This window comes from Cyprinodon tularosa, unplaced genomic scaffold, assembly GCF_016077235.1.
Source record: "Cyprinodon tularosa strain WSP-4 unplaced genomic scaffold, ASM1607723v1 ctg147, whole genome shotgun sequence".
NCBI lineage: Eukaryota > Metazoa > Chordata > Actinopteri > Cyprinodontiformes > Cyprinodontidae > Cyprinodon > Cyprinodon tularosa.
In genome coordinates, this window is record NW_024038298.1 from 296,386 (window position 1) to 319,717 (window position 23,332).

The following is a 23,332-nucleotide window of genomic DNA, read 5'->3' on the forward strand; positions in this document are numbered from 1 at the left end:
TTTTTGTATACTAATATGTATTTTACACTTGTTTTTTCTCTATTTTATAATTTTATTGTATTTTATGATTGTGTACAGCACTTTGGTCCTGTTCGGTGTATAAAGTGCTTCATAAATAAAGTTGGTATGGTATGGTATGGTATAAAATAACGAAAAAAACCCAGATTTTAAGACAGGATTTTTTTTTTTTAAACAGAACTTTTCTAAGTTTTGGGACAATATTGTCTGATAAAGAGTATATTTATATACATGTTTAAGCCAGAATGATTTAACGTTTAAATATGATTTCACTACGACTTTAATATACAACACGATGCACTATTAATCTGATTTTTTTTTAAATAAAAAAACAACCCTCCCCCAGTAAGATTAGTTGGTTGGTAAACATTCACAGATTAGCACCTTCTTTGTATTTGATTCAATTAATTATTGTTAAAAACTTTTAAATTAGGCAAGTTGTGTAAGTATGTAAATTAACAGTTTTCTTAAAACAATTGGGTTTATTGGTAATTTATTAATAGGGCTTGGTCGTCGTGACGTCACCACTTTGCGTGGTCGCCATGTTGACGGCGCACTTTACGGCTTCCTTAGATTATTACCTGTGACTAACGCGTACTGTACTCCCTCTCAGCCGTGTTTTATTTCGTTTAATTTGACCGTAACTTGATTTCAACCATGGTAAACCGTTGCTGTATTGTGGGCTGTAACAGCGCATCACATGATCGCCGAGGGAAAAACCTACAAAATGGGATAACTTTCCACGCTTTCCTGCCTGGAGGCGCAAACACGGAGACCAAGTTTCACAGATAACAAAGAGTCGTCGGCTAGCTTGGATCGCGGCTGTAAGACGACAGAACATAACTTTCCACAGTATTCCGATGTCAATGCGAGTGTGTTCCCTGCATTTTCATTCTGGTAAGTTAAAGATGCACGGTTTTATTTTATAGCCTACAGTATTTCCTTCCTTCATCCGTGGCACCACATACATGCATGAACGCGCGCCCAGAGACTGTTGATATAGCATTTTCATCCTCGTTGGTTGATATAGCATTTGATATAGCATTTCATCCTCGTTGGTTGATGTAGCATTTGATATAGCATTTTATCCTCTTTGGTAGAACACACTGCCAGTTCCTACAAGGACAGGGACATCCCTCTCCATGTTCAAAAAAAACCCTGAGGTTGACAGCTGTCATAGCCCCACTTACAAATTTTGCTGATCCTAGCGCTTACCAGCCGTCTTGTAATGTAATGTAATCATATAATACAATATAATAATGTGTATATTGAGGATCATTGATAACATTATTGTTCTATTTGTTTTCAACACTGCTGCTGTGGATAATAATTTTAAATTGTGTCACCAGGAAAACCAGCAAATGAAATGTACACCTCGCATCCGGATTGGGCACCATCACTACACTTGGGCCACACTGAGATAAAGGCCACACAGACTGCACGCTATGAGAGACAGGAAAAGAGAAAACGGCAAAGGACTGACAGTACACCTGGGATGGATGAGACAGCTATTGATGACCTTGTTCCGCCCGGTAAGCTTTACAGAGCCAGCAGATTCAACACCGTATGTTGCTTCTGTGGCTTTTTCAGCTGCATGATGCACATTTAGCTAAAAGATGTCCTTATTTTATCCATAGTGGAGACACCAGCTGAGGATGGAGCTGAGCAGACACCGCTGACAGAATGTGACTTCTGTCAGCGCCGGCGTGCTGAAATCAACCGGCTGCTGGAGGAGAACAAGACCCTGAAACGTGAGCTTGGCCAGAGAAAAATGGATGAAGATTTCCTGAAGGAAGACACCGTCAAAGTGAAATACTACACTGGACTTCCACACCTTAAAGTCAACCACTTTATTCTGGTGTTTATGAATTACTGTATTAAAGAAAAGATTGATGCTCAATATGGAATTGACAATTTCTTTGTATCAACAATACACTCTACGCAAACATTTAACAAGTGGGTTGTTTTTTAGCCATAGGTGTGTTTTGCATCCATACCCAAAAGCAAGAGGTCTCAAACGATCAGATCCTTTTCAGTGTTTATTTGCAAGTAGTGAAACTTGAGAACACAGTGTAGCGCAGAACAGTGCAGTGCAGTTTGAATGCTTGTAGGTAAATGGTTACAAATAAAAAATGGACGCGATGAAAATGCAGTGCAATTACTTACAATAACATAGTATGTATTTATACAAAATGTTCAATCCTATTAAGTCGGTCTTAATGAAACATCAATGGAGAAATGGAAAGTGGAGGTATTGCAAATTATTATTATACAAATTGTAGTTATAGTAAACATTAAGTTAAACACTGTTAGTGCAAATTCTTATATAAGTATTTATAATAATATGCATTACTTAAATTGTATAAATAAAGGCTGCGATGCAATATTTCATGATATACAATAATATAATCTATAATTGTATAATAATATAACAACGTGCAATAATATGCAAATATAACAATACAATGTAATAATAAAAAATACTATGCTTTTTATAAAAAATGTCTATGATGACCCATGGCTTCAGGGGAGTCTCATTAATGCGCTGAGAGTGCAAGACCTGAGGAGAAAAAAAATAGACATAAATTATGCAGGTAAGGACAGCATTATATTTCATTCTATGCAGGAAAGCAAACGTTAACCTCAACCCCTCATGCATGTGTATACATATATAAATCACAGTTATACAACAGTAAAGTATAACAACCACGCTGTTATATTGTTATATCACTTAAAAGAAAAAGAAATGAAATGAGCACAGGACATTTAAACCTGCTAATGCCTCTGACTGAATGATTTAAGCTCAAAGTTACCCGTTACAGTGTTTTATGAGGTCAGATTTAATAACCCGCAGTCAATACTGCACTCATTTTTCTAAATAGTTCACTTTGAAAGACTCTGATTCAAACTAGGAGTTAACTTGAATGGCCACAGCACTGCACTATTGTTTATTTTTTTATATTTTGCGGATCTTTGACTATTTAATCTGTTCCTTAAAATTTTATTAATAACAATGTTCAATATATGATTTTCAACAAAATACAGATGTAACACCTATCCAGTTTCTGAATGATGATAAAAAATCTTGTTTCTACCAGCAGCTGGGGGAGACTAGATTAGAAGATGGTTCAGAAAACCTGTCAGGACACATTTTTTTCTAACACTAAGAATCAAACAAATGCTGATTTCTATTTCAGCAAATGATTCTTAAATTTTTTTTAAATAATTTGAATAAATGTTTTGATAAAGATTTGAGATTCCTTTCACTGAATGAATGGTCACAAAGCTAGTGTTAAGCTTGAAGTAAATCAAATGGAATGCCCCCCCCTTTAAGTTCTTTCTGCAGCCGGGTCTGGCTAACGTTCATGTTGATCCTACATCTGCAGCAGGAAAAGGCTCAGATACGTGAGAAACCCGGAGGGTTGGCAGTTACCGTTACAAACTACACCTTTGAAACACATAGCAGCTAGTTAAAAGAACATTACATGCGTCAGTGGTTGTCAGCACTAGCGGTTAGAAGTTGCTAAACTAGCAGTTGTCAGAGCTCGTCTGAACACAGCTTACCTTGGTGCGTATCACTGTCTTCCCAGTGTTTGCTGGCTTTATGAGCTGCAGCTCCTGAACCCATCCATTGGTGAACTGCACATGAGACTCCAAGGACTTGTAGCTTCTGTATTGTTCTGAGGTATATGCGCTTACTCCACAAACAAGGTAGCCGAAGACGTCCGAGAAGGAGAACAGTGGCAACAACTCGTCGTCGGTGCTCCACTCATTATTTGGAACCTCTTACGGATCCAAATTATTTATGATGCTGATTTTGTCAACATACCGGTCCCTGGCTTCTCTATTAAGTGTATCCCGGTAAATTCCGGATCCTTTTTGGGACTTCAACATCGTTCTTCTCTTCTTCTTCTTCTTCTTCTTCTTCTTCTTCTTCTTCTTCTTCTTCTTCTTCTTCTTCTTCTCGTGTTTTATGGCGGTTGGCAACAAACTGTTAGTAGCATTACCGCCACTTACTGGTATGGAGTGTGGTTCGTGATGGTTTAAATATTTATCCTGATATATTCTACCCTAACTTCTTCTAAACATACATTCACACATTCACACTTAAAAATATAAACAAATTTGTGCACAGCTTTGTATATCATTCCTTCACTCACAAACACACTTACTATAATTAAATTCTATGGAATAATTTCGTTTTCTTTAGAAAACGAATAATTATTTGTATGTGTTTACTCCCTAAATTTTTCCTCAGTATATCTAATAAATTAACCTTCTCCTTAATGTCTTCAAACTCTCTTCTCATATATCTTCTCTCTCTTTCATATTTATGACAGTCTAATATAACATGTTCTATGGTTTCATATTTATCACAGAAATCACATTTGCCCGTTTTATGTTTTTGTATTTTAAAAAGTGTATAATTAAGTCCTGTATGACCAAATCTTAACCTTGTTATCACTCTTTCCTCCTTTCTATTTCTTCTTCCATTTCTTCTTTCTCCTACCATCTTCTGAATTTTATAAAACCATCTTCCTGTTTTATCTTCATCCCACCTTTTTTGCCAAATTTCCATAAGTTTCTCTTTAATAATACTCTTTCCTTCTGATTTACTTATTTTAACTATAAAACTAATAGAATGTTTAATTGCCCTTTTTGCCATTTTATCTGCCCACTCGTTTCCTTCTACCCCAATATGTGCTGGAACCCACACAAATGTAACTATCAGCCCCATGTTTCGTATTCTGAACAGTGTATGATTTATTTCTAATAAAATGTCCATCCTACTATCTGTTTGGTTATTTTTTAAACTTAACAATGCGGAGCTTGAATCTGAACAAATGACTGATTTTAACGGTTTTATATCTTCTACCCATTGTAATGCTAATAATATTGCCAACATTTCTCCTGTGTATACTGATAATCCATCTGTAATCCGTTTTCCTATTTTTATATTGAATTCTGGTACTACAAATGCTATTCCTAATTTCTCAGTCATTTTTGATGCATCGGTATAAATTTGAATATATTGATAATAACTGTCTAAATATAACTGTACTAAATTGATATCTACCGTGTACGATTTATCTTGTTTCTTTTCCATTAGTGACATATCTACTGTTGCTTCTGGTAGAATCCAGGGAGGTATAATTGATATTGGTGTTGTTTGACTCATTTCTAAACTATTCATTTTAAATTTTTTTATTTTATTTTCAATTGTCCATCCAAAACTCCTCATTTCTTTCTTTTCTTTTTCCCAGCATGGATTTAAAATGTCCAAAGTTGGGCGATCCCCTTTATTTCCTTGTAAATTTAACCAGTAATTGATTTCTAATTTTGTTCTTCTTAAATCTAATGGCATTTCTCCCATTTCTATTTCTAATGCTGCTGTTGGTGTGGTTTTAAATGCTCCAGTACATAATCTTAGTGCCTGATGTTGGATAATGTCTAATTTGGTTAGATGTGTTTTAGCTGCTGAACCGTAAACTAAACAACCAAAGTCTATGTTGGATCTTATCATACTTGTGTAAATCTGTTTTAGTGATTTCCTATCTGCTCCCCAGTCACTGCCAGCCAAACATCTCAAAATATTCAAGATTTTCTTACATTTATCAACAACTTTTTGTATATGTATATGCCATTTTAATTTTTCATCAAACCATAATCCTAAAAATTTTATACACTTTACCTGCTCTAACTCTTGTTTATATAATTTTAATTTTATTTCCTTGTTTATTTTTTTCTGAGTAAATAACATTACTTTTGTTTTATCAACTGAGAATTTAAATCCCCATTGCAACGCCCATTTCTCTATTTCAATAATAACCTTTTGTAATTTTTTAACAATAAAATCAACATTTTTCCCTCGTTTCCAAACAGCTCCATCATCTGCAAATAGTGAACACCCCATGTCTTTTTCAATATCTTTAAATACATCGTTTATCATAATTGAGAACAAAAGTGGACTTATAATACTCCCCTGTGGAGTTCCATTTTCTACTTTATATTTTCCTGAGGTAGTTTCTCCTATTCTAACTTGTATTTTCCTACCTGTTAAAAAGTCTTTAATCCATTTAAATATTCTCCCTTTAATACCAATCTTGTATAATTTAATTAATAATCCATCCACCCACATCATGTCATATGCCTTTTCTATATCAAAGAATATAGCCACTACACTTTCTTTATTTACTTGTGCTCTTCTAATTTCGTGCTCTAAACAGAGCGTTGGATCGTTAGTGCTCCTCCCTTTTCGAAAACCACTTTGATATTTTGATATATATCCTTTACTATTTAGATAATATACTAGTCTATTATTAATCATTTTTTCCATTATTTTACATAAATTAGATGTTAAGGCTATTGGTCTGTAGTTTTCTGGGTTTGAATGATCTTTCCCTGGTTTGGCTATTGGTATAATAATTGATTCCTTCCAGCTCAACGGTAATTTTCCCTCCTCCCAAATTTTATTATATAGGTGTAATATTATATCTTTAGATTTTTCACTAAGTTGCCCTATCATTCTATACCAGATTTGGTCTTTACCTGGTGCTGTGTTTTTTGTCTTTTTAAGTGCATTGTTCAATTCCGTTTTTGTAAACTCAACATTTAACAAATTATTTGTTTCTTCACCGCTCTGTATAAAATCTTTATATTTAATTTTTGTATTTTCTCTACCTTTTCTTCCATTTTCACTAATATTATTTGAACTATGAATTTTACTGAATGTTCTTGCCAATATTTCAACTTTATCTTCATCTCTTATTACGTTTGTATCATCTATTTTTAGAACAGGATACTCAAACTCTCTTTTAATACCATTCATTATTTTGATTAATACCATTCATTATTTTGATTACTTTCCAAATTTTCTCTATTTTTGTTTCTTTCCCTATCGTATTACAGAATTTTTTCCAATATTCTCTTTTTGCATTCTTTATAGTTCTCCTTACTATTGCTTGTTTTCTTTTATAATCAATTAAATTTTTATAAATTGGATTATGTTTGAGTGTCTTAAATGCTTTATTTCTTAACTTTATTGCTTCTTTACACTCATTTGTCCACCATGGAACCATTTTCTTATCGTTCTTACTCCCTGATTTCTTTATAGAATTATCTGCTGCTTCCATTATTATTTTACCAATTATTAAATTTAAATCATTTATATCCATACTCATGTCTACTTTTTCTAAGTTTATTTGACTCAAATATCTAAATTTAGTCCAGTCAGCCTTATTAAAATTATACTTTTTCCCAATTTTAATATTCCTATTATTTAAATTTAGCCCTACTCTTACTATTATGGGGTAATGATCGCTACCTATTGTAGATTTTTTATCAATAAACCAATCACAAATACCAGCTAAAACATTTGAGACAATTGTTAAATCAATAACTGATTCCATCCCTGTTCTTATATTGATTCTTGTTCCCTTTCCATCATTAATACATACTAGATTTTTCATTTCCATTATTTCTTCTATAACTTGTCCGTTTTTATCATTACATTTACCCCACACTGTACTATTTGCATTAAAATCTCCACACCAAATTACCTTCCCTTCCAAATATTCAGTTAACTCCTCCATTATTTCAATCGATAATGTTTTACATGGATTATAAAAATTTATTATTTTTAATTTACCTTCTTTTTCCCATATCTCAATTACTACATATTCTAGTTCTTTCCCTTTCCCCAATATCTGATATTGTATTCCTTTTTTGATAAATATTGCACATCCTCCTCCACTTCCCTCTGCTCGATCTCTTCTTACACTATCATATCCTTTAATCACAAAATCTAATGATGTTTTTAACCATGTTTCCTGAACACAAATAATTTCCGGTTTTTCTTCCAGCTCATCAATATAACCTTTAAGTTCCTGTCCATTAGCGATTAAACTTCTAGCGTTCCATTGTAGTATTAACATGAACCGTTTTCACCCGAAGGTCCTGGTCTCCCATCTTCCTCCAACTTTTTATTTATGTTCTCCCATGATCCCTCTTTAAATCCCAAAAACTTTTCAGCTCCTCTCACTATTATTTTAATCTTCTCAGTTTTGTGTTTGACTTGGTCAGTGCAGTTGATAACATAAGCTATGAATAATATTAGTTTTTCCACTGGAATTGTGGCTTTTTCTTCTGTCTGTACTTTGCTTTGTTGTGTAGTTTGTCTCACTGTTTGTTTAATCTCTCTTGTTTCCTGTTCCTTCACATTCTTAACTGCTTCTGCATAGCTTATGTTTTTAGTTGTTTTAATCTGTACGATTTCTTTTGCCCTTTTCCTTACTTCACATCCTCCAAACGTGACTCTATGGCTCCCTCCACAGTTACAACATTTTTCTTGTTCTTCTTTACACTCTTCTAATTTGTGATCTTCTCCACATTTTGGGCATCTTTGCCTCCCTTTGCAGACTGCTGCTATGTGTCCATATCTTTGGCATTTGAAACACCGAAGTGGTGGAGGTACATATGGTCTGACCTGAAAATTGAGGTATCCTATTTTGATGTTTTTTGGCAGCTCTTCATCTTCAAATTCAATAAGGATTGACAAGCTTCCTACTCTTTCTCCATTCACTGTTTTTGATAATCTTTTCAAGTTGTTCACCTTTGCACCCACAACACTTCTCTTGATTTTATCAAGATCTTCATCAAGAGGGATCCCATAAATCACTCCTCTAATTTTTTTATTTTCTCCCATGATTTTTTTCTCCAGAACAGTTCTTTTGCAGATACTCTCCACATTTAAAGCCTTATTCTTTTGTTCTATATCTTTACATATCACCAATAGGTTTCCGTCTCTCAAAATCTTTACCATTTCAACATCTCCAATTTTCTTTTTTATTTCTCTTGATACCACAATGGGACTGATTTTATCCTTTTCTTCCTCATTTTTAAGTTTTAATATTACTTTAAATTCCTCCCTCACAACTTTCCTCCTGACCACCCTTTCTTCTTCTGAGCTACTTCCTTCCAATTCCCGTTTATTACCTTGACTGTCACCTTTTCCCCTTCCTTCATCAGTTTTATTTCTTCCACGACCTCTCCCTCTCCCTCTTCCCGCAGGCGTCCACCCTTCAAAATCCTCGTCTTCCTCATTTCCTATCTCCATTTCCATCCGAACCATTCACATACCAGTTTATGCCAAATCCGCCTTCTCTCAAGTGATGTTTCTGCTTTGAATTTTTCCGCGTCCAACACAAACGTTCGCCACACGTGCTCAACCGCTCCAAGCAATGACGTCTGTGATCGGACAAACCGCCTCACTCTCCTCCTCGTTCTTCTCTTCTGCTTTTCCTCGTGCAAATACGTTATGTCGGCGCTATGAAATTGTTAGCGTAGCCGTCAACATGGCAACCACGTCCCAGAATGCAAAGCGGATCCCGAGCCCTATTATATCTTCTGCAAATATGTAAATGAAGAGTTTTCTTAAAACAATCATGTTGACTTCCGGCATTCGCTGTCCATAAACCTCTTACGTCATTTCCGGCCAGCTATCGCTTCCGGATGCGGTGAATAGCAAAGACGATGAAACCACCGCTCCTACGAGGATTAATTAAAACGGCCAGACGCTTTCGGTGCACTTAGCAGAGATATCTACATCGGCCAGGCTATTTTCATCTAGATAGGTTGAGTCAGTTGAGACAGCGCGGTTTGACCGTCTTCCTTTGAGCAGTTTTGCTATTTTACAAAGTGTTTATATCCTCGAGCTGCTAGCTTAAGCCTCGGTTAGCTGGTGCGCAGACAACGGGCTGTCTCTGAGATGATAATCGGACTCGCTGCTGTTTAACCTGATACAGCTCTCCCTTCTTTCCTTGTTCAGTGGGGTGCAGCTGTCTACGTGTTTTGGGTCTATGTTAGAAGCGTTTACATAGTCTATACGGACCTACTACCGCGACTATCCTACATACAGGTTTGGTTATTTAAAAAAAAAAGTAAATAGTATCTGAAATCAAGTTACAACTTAACAAAATGGCTGGACTCTGGACTTCAATCTCTTCCAGGAAAACACTGCAGATAGTTTGTAAATAACACTTCCCTGTCAGCTTCTAGGCTGCCGACAGGACACTTAAAACTACATTCCGTGTTGGAAACTGAAGAGGAAGACGACATCCTTTATTTATTTATACTTGTTGGTCTAAGCCACGTTTATCTTTTCATACTCCAAGATCTTCAGCTCAACAGGTTAGTTAACTTCGCTGCTTGTCATATTATTTGGTGTTTGTTTTGTTTCTCATGATTCCTCATTAAAAGTTAGTTAAGTCTTTGTAAGGTGCAAGTTTAATTGCAATAGGAGCTTAACATTTAGCACATTTAAAAAGCAGAGGATACAATGAGACGTGGCATTAGAGTTTATATTCGTTGGTTTAATATAATATGAAAAAATATGTAAATAGTGCCTTATTATTATTAATGTATTGTCATGTTTTAGCTAGTATTGCCTAGACTGTCTATAGATAGCTAGCAGAAGAGACAACAAGGTTTAAAATAACTATAGAAAAGAAGTAACTAGCCCTAGATTCATTTAACAGATGAGAAGTTGTTTAGAAACAGGATGATGAAGAAATATAGGAGGTCAATTAAAGTTGGGAAATACATCAAAGTTGTCTTTTTTTTTTCTAACCACCATTTTAGCCAATTTCGGTCATGTAGAAATTAAGAATAAGATGAAATATTTATTTTCTAGCTTTCTTCCTGTGGTGTTATTTATTTTATGGGGCATATTTGATGTAAAACTTTATAAACAGTCGGTATAGTATGTTTTATAATATTAAAAATCAATTACAATATTGTCATTATTTGAAGAAAATGTAACCAATTTTAGCAGTTCATATTTTAGACAACGCAGATCCTTAACCAAATATTTCTGAAAAGGAGCCAACACTGTCAAAATCCAGCATGGTAAAACACCACATCTCTGCTGTACTCTGTTTACCCGTTAACCTTGTTATCTGCAGAAAATCTTGCTGTTTAACAACTAGAGTTCAAAGCAGACGTGTATCTACTGGAAATAGATACTTTAGTGGTCTTTCCTCGGTAACGGGGCCCAAACCAGAGTGTTATCTTTGCAGCTAACCTTTGGCTTGTGCTGTGAATTGTTTCTTATTCACTTCTAAACACCTGTACCTTAGCACTAACTTATATATTCCAGCAATCTACCTCATTCTAATAGTTTTCAACACTTTCCAAAACCCAAGTCAACATATTTAGACATTACCTCAAAAATGTTTTATCCTGGAGAGTTTTATTTCACCGTGGTTAAATTAATAGTAAAAGGAACATAAGTTTATTTTTATGTAACATTTATGTTATTGAAAAAAGCTAATTTTTGTCATATTTTTATGTATATCAAAAAATAAAAGCTCTATTTTTAGTATTCTCCAAAGATTTATAAATCTTCACCATCACTACTGTCACCTCCAGGCAAAGGCCTTCGCACATGACATTGTAATAAAGCTCTTGTTGTGTTAGATTGGTGCTGATGTACTGGTACACTGACCCTGTTGTCCTTTCCCCACAAAGTGAAGGATGAATGGCCTCTCTCTCAGAGAGCTCTGCTGCCTGTTCTGCTGCCCACCATGCCCAAGTCGCATCGCAGCCAAGCTGGCCTTCCTGCCTCCGGAGCCCACATACACCTTTCTGCCAGACCCTGAAGCAGGCCCTCCCACACCGGGTGCAACTGGGACGTCAAGCCTGCGGTCAAGGACTGGCGCTTCAGTTTCTGGAAGCGGGGGAGCTGGTCCTGTGGAGGGGAGGTGCAAGCTTCACCTGACAGAAAGAGCAGAGTTTCAGTACACTCAGCGAGAGCTTGACACCATCGAAGTCTCCCTCACACGCTCCAGTAGAGGCAACAAAGTTGGCTGCATGTACATTCGCTGTGCCCCAAATGCCAGGTGAGTGGTTTAAAAACTTCCTCTGCTCTTTTTTGGTGGTATTATGTGTACCATCTAATATTCTTTCACTTTCCGTATTAATTTTATAGTTTGTCAAACTCCCCCAGAACCACCATGGATCTCAAACTCAGTCCTTAAGGACTTGTTTGATGCATTTTTTGGGGGCTATGTTCACACTGCAGGCCTTGGTGCTCAATTCCAATTTTTTTGTGAAAATCCAATTTTTTTGCGTTGCCATTCATATTTCCAAATATATGCGACTTGTATGTGATCTCCTGTGTGAACTTCAGTCATACAACACAAGTGTCCCGCATGCGCAGTAGAGGACACAATGACATCACAAGCCAGTGTGCTCTGTGTTTACGGAAGTAAACACGGATGGTAGTGCTGGAGCACATCCGCTGATCATAAAAACACAATCTTTTCAAGATGGTTAAATGTAAATACTGCTCTCTGCATCATCGTCTGCCATGGTTGTTGTTTTTCTTGCCGCTTCTTCATAGCAAGACACAGAATAGTGACCTTAGTCGGGTATTAATGGCGCTCAGGTTGGATGAATGCGACCTGGCCGTTCAGACAAAGGTCACATTTGAAAAGATCAGATTTGTATCGCATTCAGGACCACATAGCCTAGTGGTCTGGGTCGCATTGGAAAAAAATCGGATCTCTGTTGTTCAGATAGTAATGAAAAGATCAGATCCAGATCGCATATGGGCCAAAAAAAAATCGGATTTGGGTCACTTCAGGCTGCAGTGTGAACGTAGCCTTTGTGTGTCTTTGCTTCAACATGCTGGTATCCAACATTTAGGTAGCAGGATACGGTAAAACTGGATGGCATGCTGAGGATGTAATTCAGCCATTTGATTCCCGTGTGGCAGAAAGGAGACACATTTAAATGTTTTCAGTTTTCCAGACATGAGTTTGTACTGCTGATCTAAATGTAGAGATGCACAGATTAGGAAATATTAGGTGATTAACAAGCTCTGTTTAGTTTGTTTTTTACACAACACTTCTTTAGCAATCAAGAAGGAAAAAACTAAACAGAACAGAATCGTATTGTTTCCACATGTAGATAGATCTGTGATGGTGGGAAATGACTTGGTATATGCCTATATGCTTTTTGAAATGGTGATTTATAAGTCAGCTGAAATTAATTAAAATGAAATAACCTTAATGTTTTTAGCTCTGCTTTGTAGCCGCCCAATTATAAGCAGACATTTTCAGTTGAAAATAATTTTTGTAAATAAAAATGACTTCTAATACCTCATCCCCTTTCTTTGAATACACTTTTTATGCCTCACAGATTTAGAAAATTGACAAATTTTAGTCTTCTTTCCTCAACAATTCAGAGTGAAACATTCTCAGATTAGGGCTTTTCAAGCTGAAGATCATCCCATTTTAGTACTTTTGTCTTTTACTCTCTTTTAAATACCTTTAAAACCCTAAACTATCTCCTTTCAATCAGAGTCTATATATAAGCTAGATGTTCCAGTTTCTGTCGTTTGGGTTTTATTGTAGTAATGAAACTGTGTTACACCTAGTTTCCAGTAAGTCAGAGACAAAGTCATCAAAGGTCTCTGTCATTGACAACATATGTTGTGATCAGTGGAGGCTTTATGGTGCTGGTTTAAACATTAAACACTACTTTATTAGATATGTACCCAATTGAAATTCACTGAGGGACCAACCCTGCTAATAAAGTTGCTGATTCACTTAAAAAATAAATATAATTCTTCAGTTCTTGTGTTGTGACCTTCTTCTTTAGCATATCATAACAAAAGCTAATATTGACAGATTAATGCAAACAAAAACCTGAACACTTGTGTAAAAAAACTAAAACACTTGTCTTCATTGCAGCGGTTTTACTTTTTTTTTTTTTTTTTATCATAAATTTTAACATGTCAGGAATCTTAAGCACATCTAAAAACATTTGCTTTAAACCTCCTCCCCATAGATTCACCGTGCTCTTCTCCCACGGCAACGCGGTCGACCTCGGCCAGATGAGCAGCTTCTACATCGGCCTCGGCACACGAATCAACTGCAACATCTTCTCCTACGACTACTCAGGTTATGGAGTCAGCACAGGGAAACCCACCGAGAAGAACCTCTATGCAGACATAGATGCTGCCTGGCATGCCCTGCGCACACGGTAAGTCATTCTAAAGTCGGCCCACTTGTTTTGGTTTATGCCGTTTCTCACATGACAGCCTTTTCATGTCATCAAAGAGTGACAATGAAGAGCTTAGAGAGTTTTTCCATAATCTGTTGATCCTGGTGATATTTTTGGACTAAATAATTAGATGTCTATAGATGTTCATATCCTCAGTAGGAGCTGTTGCTCGTCCACCATCTTTTTCTCGTACAGAAGCTAAGGCCATGCGGAGAGACGTGGGTACTAATATGTAGTGTTGTGCCAATGCCATTTTTTGGCCCCTATACCAATACCATAATAATGTAAAATAATTGCCATCATGGCTTTGTCAAGCTGCTGCCTACCTTTGTGAAGCAGGAAAAGATCTAATACAAAGTGAATCCAGTAGAACTTTTTATTGCCTACCAGGAATGGGTGACAATAGTTGAATAAACTTATTGCTCTCAAAATGGTATCGGTGCACTATTTGTTGGTACTCGCCGATACCGATACCACCATTTTAGGGCAGTATAGGGGCTCCGTCCGATACTGGTATCGGTGCAACACTACTAATATGGCTTCATTTGGCCATGTAGACCTGACAGATGCATAAAGCATAAAACACATTTTAGGATTAGGATTTGTCTTTATTAGCATGGGTTCAAGGAGATGACATCTGCTTTTTAACAAAAATCATAACATTTTTTTGTTTAGAAAATGTGTACAAAGACTTTGAGTTGTCTTTATCAGAGGGAAAATAGGCAAGAGAGTCAGTTTGTAAATTTAAGCCATTGCCAGACGACCTGTACTGCCTGAAAATAATAAAAAATGTAAATCCTGGACAGCCAAAGCACAGACCTAGATCTGCTTTAGATGCTGTGGGGTAACTTTAACAGTCTTGCCTGGAGCTTCTCGAACATTTCACAGCTGAAAGTGAGGAGAGATACAAACTTTCCTCGGGTTGAAGTTAGAGCCTGGTAGGTTGTTACAAGAAGCTTCTCTTTAGCTGAAACTATTTCAGCCAAACAGTCTTTCCTTGGTTAAAACACACATTTTATGTTTTGTCTTATGAGTAAAAGGGGGATATTTTCTCTTGTGTAAGTGTAAATAAACCCCCCTTTCTGTCTCAGGATAATTTGATATGAGAGAATTCCAGTTAAAGACTTGAACATTTTATGATGTTTCCTAAGTTCTTCACATAACCCAAGGTAAAACATGTTCGTATCAATTTCAGCTTAAGAAGAACAGGGTTAGAATGACAAAGGTTGTCATAAGGTAGACAGCAGGGTTTGTATTTTAATACAGCGCTTCCGTGAAAAGATTTCATACCACAGGGCAGATACTGAAAGTTACACAAGTTACATTTATGTTAGTAAAAGTTGTGACATAACTTTTATTTGCATCAGTTTCACTCAGAAGTCCATAAAGGTCAATTACAGGCAGCACATAAATGTTCAATCAAGCAAACCTGATGAAATAATAAAAGATCTGCCTGGAGAGCATTGATGCCTTTGACTCACATTATGGCAGGAAGTCAGGTGCCTGCCAGTAAACATTAAATTAGTTCATATGATGTAAGTCTATTTTATATTCTTTATATAAATATTTTTCTATTTTTGGATATTAAATAAATAAAAGAAATAAATTCAGTTTTGTTTTTTTTGTCTAAAACTCGTTGCTATGGCAGACTCAGAAAGTGTTGTTGATTTATGTCATTGTGGATTTTTTCCTGCTCTGTATCGTATGGCTTTACTAATAAGGCCCCCTCTCTTTATTTTTTTTTTTATTTTAGATATTGCGTAACCCAGAGAACATTATCCTGTACGGACAGAGCATTGGTACAGTTCCCACCGTGGACTTGGCTTCCCGTTATGAATGTGCTGCTGTGGTTCTTCACTCACCTTTAACGTCTGGGATGAGAGTGGCCTTCCCTGAAACAAAGAAAACCTACTGTTTTGATGCTTTCCCCAAGTAAGTTTCTGCACAGTGCTAGCATCTTTTCTCGTGCTATTTTCAATGTTTTATGTCTTTTTCTAACTGCACATCAATTGATGCTTCTGTTTGAAGGGATCAACGGGGGCTCATTTATGTAGAAAAGGTGACATGCTTTGGCTTTAATAAGGAAACTGTGTCAGCCTTTGATTGTTTTTAATTGTTTTACATTGATTTACAGATCTCTACTGGAAAAAAAAAAAGTCTTGTGTATTGGCATTAGGGGTGTGCAAAATAATCGTCATGACGATGCACCGCAATTCTAATTTTTGTGATCTACTTCATCGATTCTTGATGCCAAGTATCGATCCTTAATAAAAAAAAAGGAATTAATAAAATACATGAATGGTTGGCACACATCAGCCAAAAACAAGTGGAATACAACTTTCAGTCCAATAGATGTCGCTGCGGATACTGCGACGAGTTATTCATAAACAAAACATAGAGGAGACTGAGAAAATTTGCACAGCTCCATCACATTCCAAGTCAGATGTTTGGATGCATTTTGGCTTTAAAAACATAGAAGGAACGAAATTAATTTGACGCATGTCATTTGCGAAAGGGGAAATGTCAAACATTTGAATGTTTCCATTTCATTGGTTTAAAGGACCACTGAGGCCATGTAAACGGCACTGTATTTTAAGTTTTAGAAATCCTAAGCACTTTTTATCAGTGTGTCCACTACAGTAATAGTAATATTTGTGTCCAGTATTTGTTTTTATGGCAATACCTTCGATAGTTGTTTCAATAAATACAGCTATGTATGAATTCAGTTGCTTTCAGATATGTATCAATTGAAGACACTATCCAGATCATACACTATATTGCCAAAAGTATTTGCTCACCCATCCAAATTATTGGAATCAGGTGTTCCAATCACTTCCATGGCCACAGGTGTATAAATTCAAGCACCTAGGCATGCAGACTGTTTTTACAAACATTTGTGAAAGAATGGGTCGCTCTCAGGAGCTCAGTGAATTCCAGCGTGGAACTGTGATAGGATGCCACCTGTGCAACAAATCCAGTCGTGAAATTTCCTCGCTCCTAAATATTCCACAGTCAACTGTCAGCTGTATTATAAGAAAATGGAAGTGTTTGGGAACGACAGCAACTCAGCCACGAAGTGGTAGGCCACGTAAACTGACGGAGCGGGGTCAGCGGATGCTGACGCGCATAGTGCAAAGAGGTCGCCAACTTTCTGCAGAGTCAATCACTACAGACCTCCAAACTTCATGTGGCCTTCAGATTAGCTCAAGAACAGTGCGCAGAGAGCTTCATGGAATGGGTTTCCATGGTCGAGCAGCTGCATCCAAGCCATACATCACCAAGTGCAATGCAAAGCGTCGGATGCGGTGGTGTAAAGCACGCCGCCACTGGACTCTAGAGCAGTGGAGACGCGTTCTCTGGAGTGACGAATCGCGCTTCTCCATCTGGCAATCTGATGGACGGGTCTGGGTTTGGCGGTTGCCAGGAGAACGGTACTTGTCTGACTGCATTGTGCCAAGTGTAAAGTTTGGTGGAGGGGGGATTATGGTGTGAGGTTGTTTTTCAGGAGCTGGGCTTGGCCCCTTAGTTCCAGTGAAAGGAACTCTGAATGCTTCAGCATACCAAGACATTTTGGACAATTCCATGCTCCCAACTTTGTGGGAACAGTTTGGAGCTGGCCCCTTCCTCTTCCAACATGACTGTGCACCAGTGCACAAAGCAAGGTCCATAAAGACATGGATGACAGAGTCTGGTGTGGATGAACTTGACTGGCCTGCACAGAGTCCTGACCTCAACCCGATAGAACACCTTTGGGATGAATTAGAGCGGAGACTGAGAGCCAGGCCTTCTCGTCCAACATCAGTGTGCGACCTCACAAATGCGCTTCTGGAAGAATGGTCAAAAATTCCCATAAACACACTCCTAAACCTTGTGGACAGCCTTCCCAGAAGAGTTGAAGCTGTTCTAGCTGCAAAGGGTGGACCGACGTCATATTGAACCCTATGGATTAGGAACGGGATGTCACTTAAGCTCATATGTGAGTCAAGGCAGGTGAGCAAATACTTTTGGCAATATAGTGTACACAGCCAGTCAGCCACTGGTAATAGCTGTATTTATTTCTTACTGTGTTCAGTGAAAATATCGCGATGCATCGCAATATTTCAAGTATTGCGATGCACCGTGATAGAATCGCACCGTGGCATGTGAATCATGATTGGAATCGAATCGTGAATTCTTTGGCAATACCCACCCCTAATTGGCATGGACGTTAGCCAATACGTTTTTGATAAACCTAATGTGATGTTAGAGGTGATTTATGGCCAACATAATTTTGTTATTGTTTTGGCTTGGCTGCAGAGTATAATCAGACCTTGGGTTACAATGCTAGCAGTCAGATAAGTCTGTCCAGCTGTTAACCAGTTATACAGACAACCCAGAACCTACAGCTAAATGTTTACAGATTCAGCATTAGCCATTAGGATGCTCGTAGATGTTGGAGAGGGCTTCCTCTGTGGCTTCCCTCTGCATTCAGTGTCATGAAAATACTCATCGGAAAGCCCTCCTTGCACATCTATGAATCCCTAAGTACAGCTAGTTACTTGTGTCGGTTAAGCTGAAGGACAAAAGGAGGAAAAGGAAACCATTGTGTCGGAACAGTGGCATAGAACTGGATTGTATAGAATGTGCCTTGTAGACAATTTCAGGATCTTTTAAACATTTTCTAATCCCTCACATTCCCAGATCTCAGTATTTCCCACCTGTTGAGAGGGGGACTGATAATATTTAATGTAAGGGAATTTTAATCAAATGCAGTGTTTTTCTTTGCCCATACAAAGCATATTGATCTAAGCTAAAAACTTGATCTGTCTCATCAGTCCAAACTAGGAATCAGAGTCGGTGATTATTTAATCTAAAGCTGATTGTTTTTATCGATTTACCAATGATTAATTGATAAGCAGCCAATGTCTATAACATTAAGGACTAAACTTTTATTTACAATATGTTGAATTTAAAAAAGTATATAATTTTCTTTTAACAAATTACTAGATGGCTGGATGGATGGATGGATAGATGGATAGATAGATAAAACTATTCCGGACTCATGGTCCAATAAATACATACATAAAATAAGATAAGAATAGTTAATGATAAAAAGCACAAACATGTACCCTTATCGACTAAATAGGAACTTTAAGAAGACAGGAATACCAGTGTCTCCGCAGCACAGACTGTCGGATTGCACTATGTGTGGTATCAGTAAGTGACATTCAGTAAGTGATGCATTCAACCTACAGATAAAGTTATACATTAACTTTCGTATAACAGCTTGTAGGGTATTGACTCTTGCTGTGACAAACATCTCACTTGCACTGGACCATCTTGGCCGTTTCAAAAGTACCTGCATAGCATCATTATAAGCCACCTGCAGCCTTTGCAGTTTAATTTTTCTATATGTAGTCCACAGGTGAGCAGTGTACAGAGAGGTACATGCTTACATATTGTACCTCTCTGTGCCAGCTTTATTGAATACTGACAACATAAACAAATGTTTTATTACACATTATTAAAAAGATTTATAAGATAAAACAAATGGTAACTTATCAGTGATTGAATAAATAAAATACCTTATAATTTCCAATGAATAGAGATGTAACACTATCATTAAAAGACAGGGTATGTCGCTGACATGCTGGTGCACTATATTCCACCTTGTTTGAATAAAATGGATGATAGCTGTCATCTCTGTTTTCTGTGTAATCCAACAATCAGTGCTGGGAGAGACTTTGTGCCGTTAGCTGTACTTTTAAACAGGTTGTTCTAAGTCTAGTTGCTGTAAAGGAGGTTAAAGCTTGGCTCTAAGAAGTGCATCATCAAAAAAAACCTTTCCTGTCTACCATTCTGATTGCTAGAATGTCTTATTTGTCATGTAACAAATGTGTCACTCGATGCCCTCCACTTCGTATCATTACATCCTCCCTTCAGAGCACAGCAGAGAAATGATGCGGTTCCACCTTGCAGTACGCCTAAATGGGCGCCATTTAGGCGATAACCTAAACCATTGATGTAATAGTATATCAGTTATTTGTTTACATCCCTTGTCCAAAGGCTTTGTTCTAAAAAGGTTCTGCTTTGTCTAAATTAGATTTTTCACACAACAAACAGCACTGCTTGTAGTGTGCACCAGAATCCCGTTTGATTTGTTTTAATACTTAACATCTAAGCCTGCTGTTCTAAAAATATATATTTTGGAACAGCCAAGTACTCGCATGTAACTAGGGAATGAAACATGTAGGTTGGGACAGCTTCCACAGCCTTCGCTGTTTAAGGCAGACTCTAATACACTGTTGGGCAAACATTATTTACAAGATGAAGAGATTAAAACCAGTAGAACCAGTGATGTATCACGATTTGCATTTGATTCTGCTCCACCGCAAATATATTTGGTTTCGACTTCATCATGTACTTCATCATGGGGTTCATACATCGATATATTGTTTCTTAAGGAATTGTGGTTTTCAGTTTACTCGTAAATCCGTGTTTCTTGATAAATGAAAACTTTTGAAGTTATCAAGATTTTCTATAGTGTGTTTACCATCTGTTTGTGTGAGAGCAGTCAGATTGAACAGGGCCTTCTTGTTCCTCTGAAACATATTGACACATTTTCACTTTACATTTCAAACTGTCTGTAGCATTTTTTTCTAGTGATTAGCACAGCTAGCATCTCAAACAGAACAATAACAATAGTGTCTCCATTTGTACTTCCTTTGGAAAGATGATCCTTACCTAAGCCTAAAAGCTCCCAGGGAGAAACTGGAGATTTTTCTCTAAATGTCTCAACATTTAATGAAAATATTGCTTCCTTTTGTATAGGGCTGAAATAAGTAATCGGATTGTGATTAATTGATTATTCAAATACTCGTCAACTAAGACTAGAGACTCTAAAACATGCCTTTAGCTGACAGTGACCCACTAAGGGCAATGATTATACCAAAATTGTAAAAGAAATGTGCAAATAATTTTCATTTAAGATAAAGAAAATAAAAAATCATCCGTCAATATCCTCTTTTCAGAACTCCTTAAGTGGAAAAGTTTTAGTTTCACTTGGTTTAATTTCGTAAAACAATCCCCTAAAAGGAACCTTTTGCTGTCCGATTATAAATCGTTTAATCTAAAATTAATCAACAGATTAATCGATTTGCAAAATAATCGTTAGATGCTGCCCTACGTTTGAAAATCCTTTTTATATCCCTGTGGTTCCTCTGACCTTGTTTTAAATACTGGAGCTAGCTAACTTCATCCTTTGCTCTGCAGAGTACTGTCTGTAGTGTGACCTCGTAGCACACAGTGGAACATTAAACAATATGAGCAAGATTTTTTTAGTTTTTAAATGAACGGTTCCTATTCAGGAAAAACTACAGATCTACTAACACACATTACAATTAACACAACCTGACCCCCTCTTTCTCTCTCCTCCTTTTTCAGTATCGAAAAAGTCTCTAAAATCACTTCTCCTGTTCTCATCATCCACGGGACGGAGGACGAGGTGATCGATTTTTCTCACGGCCTGGCCCTGTACGAGCGCTGCCCTAAGGCCGTGGAGCCCCTCTGGGTGGAGGGAGCGGGACACAACGACATTGAGCTGTACAGCCAGTATCTGGACCGTCTGCGACGTTTTATCGGACAGGAGTTGGCTGTTCAACATGCCTGACCTCCACAACCGCATTATCATGTCACTTTCTTCTTCCTCCGGCGAGCGATGCCTCCCTGAGTGGAAGAGGAACGCAGCTGTCCAACTTGGTCCAATGGAATATAGTGTTCCACGCAGCGTTACTGTAGGCCTTTAAATGGACCAACAAGGCACAAAGGAAATCTTTATAATTAGATCCATTTAGTTTGGAAGACGACATTATGACGGAATCTCTTTAGGCTTGTTTTCTTTTTTTTCTGTGTTGCTAATCTCTCACACCAGCTCAAAGCTGCATATTTCTCTGCAACAGGAAGGCTAGCACCAACACTAAACAGGCCGATGTCTTTTTCAAGCCTCTAAATATCTTTTTTTTTTATAAAAATACAGGATATTTTAAGTTAAACATGAGGCTATTTCTACTATAAAACAGTGAAGAAAACTAATTTTAAAGAATGACATTACATCAACTATTCCATATATCCTCCCCATCATTGATTGTCGTGCTCTGATCTGTCATTCCCAGCGTCGTTCAGATCAATACGGAGGCAGAGCAGATCTCAGGAGCCGTGGAGCTCCTCTATTCCAATGTCATTATTGAGCACTACCATTCAGCATATTATCAGTATAAAAAGCTGATGCCTTTTCAAAACTTTTTCTATTTCCTTTGCGGTCTATTTAACGACCAGACAAGTCTGTAATGCTTTCATAGAAGCTCTGCATCATTGCAAACCTTGGTTCTCCTGCAGATCTTTTTCCCTTTGTTTTTACCATCACAAAAATGATAAAACTTTTAAGCCGGCTAATCTGATCATCTCAGGTTGGTTCAGAAAGGTGGTTAGAAAAAAAAAAAATCCTCGTATATTTTTTGTCAGTGGTTTGCGTTTTAAGGCTACAAACTACCAAAGTTATCCTTTTTTAATGCTAGAAGAAACTGCTTTTCTTTTTTTTTTTTTTAGCTCTGATGGACTGATGGCAGCAATTTTCAGGGTTTCTCGTTAGTTTCCAAACCAAAGTGTCATCCAGCCTACCTGCTGCTGATGTTTTCCATCGTCACATGCTAAAAGGGGAAAAGGTTTTAAGCTGGATCTGTTTTTCTGTCTCCAACTTGTGTCGTTTTCTCTGTACGTCTTCTAAGATAAGTTTGAATGTTTTATTAAATTGTGTGTAAACTGATGAAACATGACACAGGAGCTTTATGTAAACACGGCTCCTATATGTTATTCATTACTGACATTTTTCCTTTTTTTTTTTTTTAGGTTTTAAAGGTTTTGTTTTTCTCTACAAGTTAAAGAGTATAAATCGATAAAACATACTCAGCAGTTTGAAGCAGTTTTTCTCCTTTTTTTGTCCCCTTTTTTTTACTGAACTGTCAGAAAAGATACATTTCTTTGACTTTTTCCTGCCTTTGTTTGAAGGAATGTTATTTTATTGCCTAGTTTAGTTTCTATTCAAGACGTTTCTATGAATAAACACCCGAGACTTGATGAGGAAGATCCAGGATCGCCTCAGTCGGATAATTGGCTAATACATGAATTAATCTTTTAATTCCTTCTTTTTGTGGCTTTGCTGAGTATTCATCTGTTGTTTGTCCTTTTTAAGAATTTGCATTTAACAAAGGAG

General features: G+C 37.0%; 1 protein-coding gene across 1 annotated transcript; it reads left to right on the top strand.

Moving 5' to 3' along the window:
* The first annotated feature begins 10,073 nt into the window (after positions 1 to 10,073).
* Positions 10,074 to 23,038, top strand: abhd17ab (abhydrolase domain containing 17A, depalmitoylase b). The gene is made up of 6 exons (XM_038279028.1): positions 10,074 to 10,206; positions 11,545 to 11,915; positions 13,870 to 14,064; positions 15,333 to 15,345; positions 15,851 to 16,017; positions 21,508 to 23,038. Exons 2-6 carry the CDS (start codon positions 11,551 to 11,553, stop codon positions 21,731 to 21,733), a joined length of 966 nt encoding a protein of 321 aa, XP_038134956.1. The 5' UTR covers positions 10,074 to 10,206; positions 11,545 to 11,550; the 3' UTR covers positions 21,734 to 23,038.
* The last annotated feature ends 294 nt before the right edge of the window (positions 23,039 to 23,332 follow it).

Coding starts and splice junctions, on each gene's coding strand:
- abhd17ab (XM_038279028.1), top strand. CDS start 11,551: ATGAATGGCCTCTCTCTCAGAGAGCTCTGCTGCCTGTTCTGCTGCCCA. Junction 11,916..13,869: donor CGCTGTGCCCCAAATGCCAG/GTGAGTGGTTTA, acceptor TCCTCCCCATAG/ATTCACCGTGCTCTTCTCCC. Junction 16,018..21,507: donor TGTTTTGATGCTTTCCCCAA/GTAAGTTTCTGC, acceptor CTCCTTTTTCAG/TATCGAAAAAGTCTCTAAAA.